The following is a 5,410-nucleotide window of genomic DNA, read 5'->3' as shown; positions in this document are numbered from 1 at the left end:
AAATCAGTAATTTCTAAATCCCTTTACATATTCTTCACACGAAACATGATCTTCTTTCACTCGGAAATAAACTTCTAAATCCCTTTACATATTCTTCACACGAAACATGATCTTCTTTCACTCAAGAAACAAACTTCTAAAACCCTTCAAGAATGTGTGAGCAAAAATCATGCAAGTACTGAGGATCTTTTACTTAAAATCATGAAACTGATTCAGAAAATGATGGTTGCCCATAAACAGAATGCTGTGGTAGTCTGGCAACATGTTTTGTAAGTTTAGCTGTTTAGTGTGACATGTTCACTAAAAGAAAAGGTGGAAGCAATTCTTTTAAATAATCAGATTGAAATAAGAAATAGTATCTTATAACGACCTTATTTACACAAACCACTTGCACATACTTCCTTAATTACTATGATACTTTGATTAGATGAGGATGTATGTCCATAACAAGGTAAAATAGGTGGTTATCTGAAACACAGGGCTGATGAAACAAAACTTGATTGACATGTTCTTTAATCTTCACTTAAAGTAAAAATCAAATATTAGATAACTGATGTTTACTGAATTCAATTTGACGAAATACCTTACTTAAATCTGTATAATTACAAGATGAAGTAGTTCAAATACTTATTTTGAAAAGGAACAAACAGAACCAAAAGTTTCTGGCTTTACAAAAAGCAATTTCACTTAAATTTGTGCTGACATTTGATATGGTGACAATTAAAAAAAATTCATACAGTATGTATAAGATTTGTTTGAATTAAGAAACAATCAACAACCAAATGCAGAAATCTTAGAAACTGTTAAAAAAGTTTTCTGTACTTCTTCAGAAGCAAATTTTATTTCTAAGACATTAACTAGTCAAAGTAGCAAAATGCAGCCAAAGATAAGTTAAAATGAACTGTTCACTGAACTGAAATATTTTTTTATGTTTGTGGTTGTTTCCTCACAGTAAGTCCAATCTGCACCTCCACAAATTATTTCTGTTTGTAACAAAAACATCATATAAACTTAAATCTTTTGTATAAAGTACTCCATACTAAAAATTCATGCCTCACATAATTTTATTGTAAATAATTAAAAGCTATTATACATACCAGTAAATGTTTTCAGACTTTTAAAACTATTACAATCACATTATACCTACATTTGCTATTGACTTAATTCAAAAAATGCCAGAGTCTTTACAATTATTACTGATATACAAAATATTTAAAAATTCTACAAAGATACTGAAATGACAGATATTTTGAAATCTTTTAATATTATTTTGTGACAGCAGCTCCAAAAACAAATATTAAAAATGATTATCCTGCGTTATAACATCTGATAAAGTTTTAGAACTTTTTGCAAGGCCAGTTTTACATTTTAAAAATTTAATTATATGCCATTTTTAAAATCACAATATTTTGTGTTGATGTAGTCTTACATCATGTCATATTACTTAACTCACAGATGTATTATTCAAAAGGACAATGCACATACATACATATATATATATATTAATTAATTAGAACTACACAGTATTTATTAGAGGGTAAAGAGCACAGTAAACTGGAACTATGTAAATGCTAACTTGCAATAAAAAAGGCAAATGGAAAATTATACTGTACCACAAAGCAATGGCTGCAGTTAGTTGGAACAAAATAAAGTACCAGTGGGCAATGAGCATAGTAAACTGGAATTATGCAATACCATAGTGTAAATAGTACAGCAAATACATACTGGACAGTGCCCAAAGGCAACAAATATGTTACCTGGAAACATGTAACAAAAAGTGACGATTACAGTAAATTATAACCATACACAATGAGAGGGCATAAAGCACAGTAAAGTGAAACTCAGTGGTACAAAAGGGTAATGAGCATAATAACTGAAGCTATACAGGGTAAACTAAAACTATACAATTCCATTGGGCAAAGTGAACAGCAAACTAGAGCTATACAGTAGAAGAAAGTTACGGGCACAGTAAACTAGAACTATACTGTAGAAAAAAGTGATGGGCACAGTAAACTAGAACTATACAGTAAACGAAAGTGATGAGCACAGTAAAGTAGAACTATACAGTAGAAGAAAGTGATGTGCACAGTAAACTAGAAGTATACAGTAGAAGAAAGTGATGAGCACAGTAAACTAGAAGTATACAGTAGAAGAAAGTGATGAGCACAGTAAACTAGAAGTATACAGTAGAAGAAAGTGATGAGCACAGTAAACTAGAACTATACTGTAGAAGAAAGTGATGAGCACAGTAAAGTAGAACTATACTGTAGAAGAAAGTGATGAGCACAGTAAAGTAGAACTATACAGTAGAAGAAAGTGATGTGCACAGTAAACTAGAAGTATACAGTAGAAGAGAGTGATGGGCACAGTAAACTAGAACTATACTGTAGAAAAAAGTGATGGGCACAGTAAAGTAGAACTATACTGTAGAAGAAAGTGATGAGCACAGTAAAGTAGAACTATACAGTAGAAGAAAGTGATGAGCACAGTAAACTAGAAGTATACAGTAGAAGAAAGTGATGAGCACAGTAAACTAGAACTATACTGTAGAAGAAAGTGATGTGCACAGTAAACTACAAGTATACAGCAGAAGAAAGTGATGAGCACAGTAAAGTAGAACTATACAGTAGAAGAAAGTGATGTGCACAGTAAACTAGAAGTATACAGTAGAAGAAAGTGATGAGCACAGTAAACTAGAACTATACAGTAATAGAAAGTGATGAGCACAGTAAACTAGAACTATACAGTAGAAGAAAGTGATGAGCACAGTAAAGTAAAACTATACAGTAGAAGAAAGTGATGAGCACAGTAAAGTAGAACTATACTGTAGAAGAAAGTGATGGGCACAGTAAACTAGAACTATACAGTAAAAGAAAGTGAAGAGCACAGTAAAGGAGAACTATACAGTAATAGAAAGTGATGAGCACAGTAAAGTAGAACTATACTGTAGAATAAAGTGATGAGCACAGTAAACTAGAACTATACAGTAAAAGAAAGTGATGAGCACAGTAAACTAGATATACTGTACCAGAGACCAATGCAGTAGGGTGAAACTAAGTGATATCAGAGGGCAAAGGGCATAATAAACTCAAACTAAACAGTATCAGAGTGTAACCATTATAGTAAATTGGAATTGTACAATAACAGAAGGTAATGCCAAGTAAATTAGAACTATATAATAACAAATGGCAATGGGTACAGTAATTTAAAACTATGGAATACCAGGATATAATGATCACAGCTAAAGCTAATGATACTACTTGCAAAAGACTGAGCATGGTAATTAAATAAATTATTCACAATCCTTTAAGTTGCTGAGTATACATAACAATGAATTCTAGTGGAAGTTTAGAAACACAAAGTGTCATGACAAAAATATTTTATTTTTTAGTAAGTAATAAATTCATCTCTTTTTTATAACATGCAGTGGAATTATAGCCAAAAGCTTGCACCATTTATTGAACAAAACTTGATAAAACAAGTTTTAGAGACTGTAAAAAAGCTTGACCTGATGATTTGACAAGATATATACAGCTCAACTTTTAGAAATCAACATTCTGATTGGTTCTAAACTTACTTTAAGAGATAAGACACTAACAATCTTTTGTTATGAGGTATAATTTGAAACAGTAGCAAGATACTCTTGTTAACAATAACAATTGTGCCAACACCACCATCCAGCCAATGAAAAACAGCTGATACATAACAAATTAAAATCTTTTAGTTCAAGTCCTGTTTAGTTTCAAAGTATTTTTCAATTCCTTTTCTTTAGCACAAATAATAAAATTTGTGAAGAAAATCAGGTTCTTAGAATATATAAATACATATTTTCTCCAATTTAAGAAATAAAACAAAATTGCTTCCGAGCTAATCTAAAGTAACCGCAATGTACACATCAAAAGACCCTTACATCACTAATCCAAACATAATTTTTGTTAGTTTTCAAGACAGCAAAAAGGCAATTCATTAAATTTAAACAAATTAACTTTATCTAACCCACTTTTAAGGCCTTTTATGTTTTTTTTAAATAAACTATTTTATTCTGTTTCAAATGAATTAAGAGAAGATGGATGTCAAACATTCACAAAATTAACCTGTCTATAAAAAAGCAAATTCCACTACAATATGCATTATACCTAAATTGCTGAAGCATAACAGAAACATCCTAAGACTACAAGTTTATGACACTTTTGAGATTAGAAATATAATCTTAGTAGGAGATACATATTAATACTCTACTAAAAGAAAACTGTAACATGTTTCTGTAGAGTCACTAGCAGATGGTTTTGTATTATTTTTTTTAGTAATGAAAGTTAATAGATGGGTAATTTGTCTTCCACTTCATAACTGCAACAAGTATTTTAGATCACAAAAACCACACAGGAGACAAATATTTCTTACAGCCATTACTACTGTAAAAGAAATAGAAAAATTGAAGCTTATGTTAACACACTTAGCTTGAAGCTTTTACAAACCTTTTTTATGATCTGTTGAAATGCAGTGAAATTCAAAAGTACACAAAAAATAAAAAAGCAGAAATGCAAAGGTATGGGTGTAAGTGATCAACTGTCATGGATAAAAAATGTATAACTATTACAAACACCAACTGCACCTTTATTAGATGATCACAGCACAATGTAGAGCCTATTACTTTATAATGATGCTGACAAAAGATTGTCCATTTGACTTTCTAGCATGCTGGAGCTACAGTTCTAGCCATGATAGCCATCCAAACAGTTCACATCCAAAAAATGGTGTTGTTGAGTTGAGCCATTTTGTTGATTGACACAACTTTAAGCTTGAGTGACAAGGGTTTACGAGTTATGCCATTTTGTTAATTATAGTCTGATGTAATGTTGACAATTGGACAGCCCATTTATCTAAGGCATTATACCTTGCTGCACCTTGTGGCTTTTTGTCCAACTCTAAGACTTGGTTGACTTGATCAATTCGACCTTGAATTGTGCTAAATTGTAATAAGGGTTACAATTACTAAGTAGAAATGAATACATAACATATTCTCTTAAACCTAAAAAAAGTAGAACAAACTGTAATTATAGAAAAAATACTAAAGACTGTGTAAGAAAATCTAAAATCAGTTTTAAAAATTATGTTAACTTATATAAAAACAGTATTTGAACTACAAAAAATTAAAAGAAAAAAATATATAGAAATTTGTGATAAAAATTATGTAAACTAAAGATTTCTTTCTGCAGTAACTTGAGGGAAACAAAAGATAGACCTGAAACACAGTTTTCACAGGTCTCTAATTGTGATTCCAAATTGGACAAATTAACTCTTTCAGCACGGGCTCGGTCCCTGGGACTGACATTGTAACCATTTTGTGCTTGTTATAGTTTTCATGCTATAACTTTTAAATAAGTAAGCGAATGTTAACAAAATGTGGTAG

The 5,410-nt window shown here is 30.8% G+C and overlaps 1 protein-coding gene across 1 annotated transcript in view; it reads right to left on the bottom strand.

The window, feature by feature from the left end:
* Positions 1 to 1,046: 1,046 nt before the first annotated feature.
* The window catches only part of LOC106462844 (COP9 signalosome complex subunit 2-like), an 82,234-nt gene continuing 77,870 nt past the window's right edge, over positions 1,047 to 5,410 (bottom strand). Inside the window, exon 14 of the mRNA XM_022390239.1 lies at positions 1,047 to 4,966. Coding sequence (XP_022245947.1) covers positions 4,822 to 4,966 — 145 coding nt within the window. The 3' untranslated portion in view covers positions 1,047 to 4,821. The remainder of the gene's footprint in view (positions 4,967 to 5,410) is intronic.

Source organism: Limulus polyphemus, unplaced genomic scaffold (assembly GCF_000517525.1).
Source record: "Limulus polyphemus unplaced genomic scaffold, Limulus_polyphemus-2.1.2 Scaffold1266, whole genome shotgun sequence".
Classification (NCBI taxonomy): Eukaryota; Metazoa; Arthropoda; class Merostomata; order Xiphosura; family Limulidae; genus Limulus; species Limulus polyphemus.
This window is presented reverse-complemented; position numbering and strand designations above follow the sequence as displayed.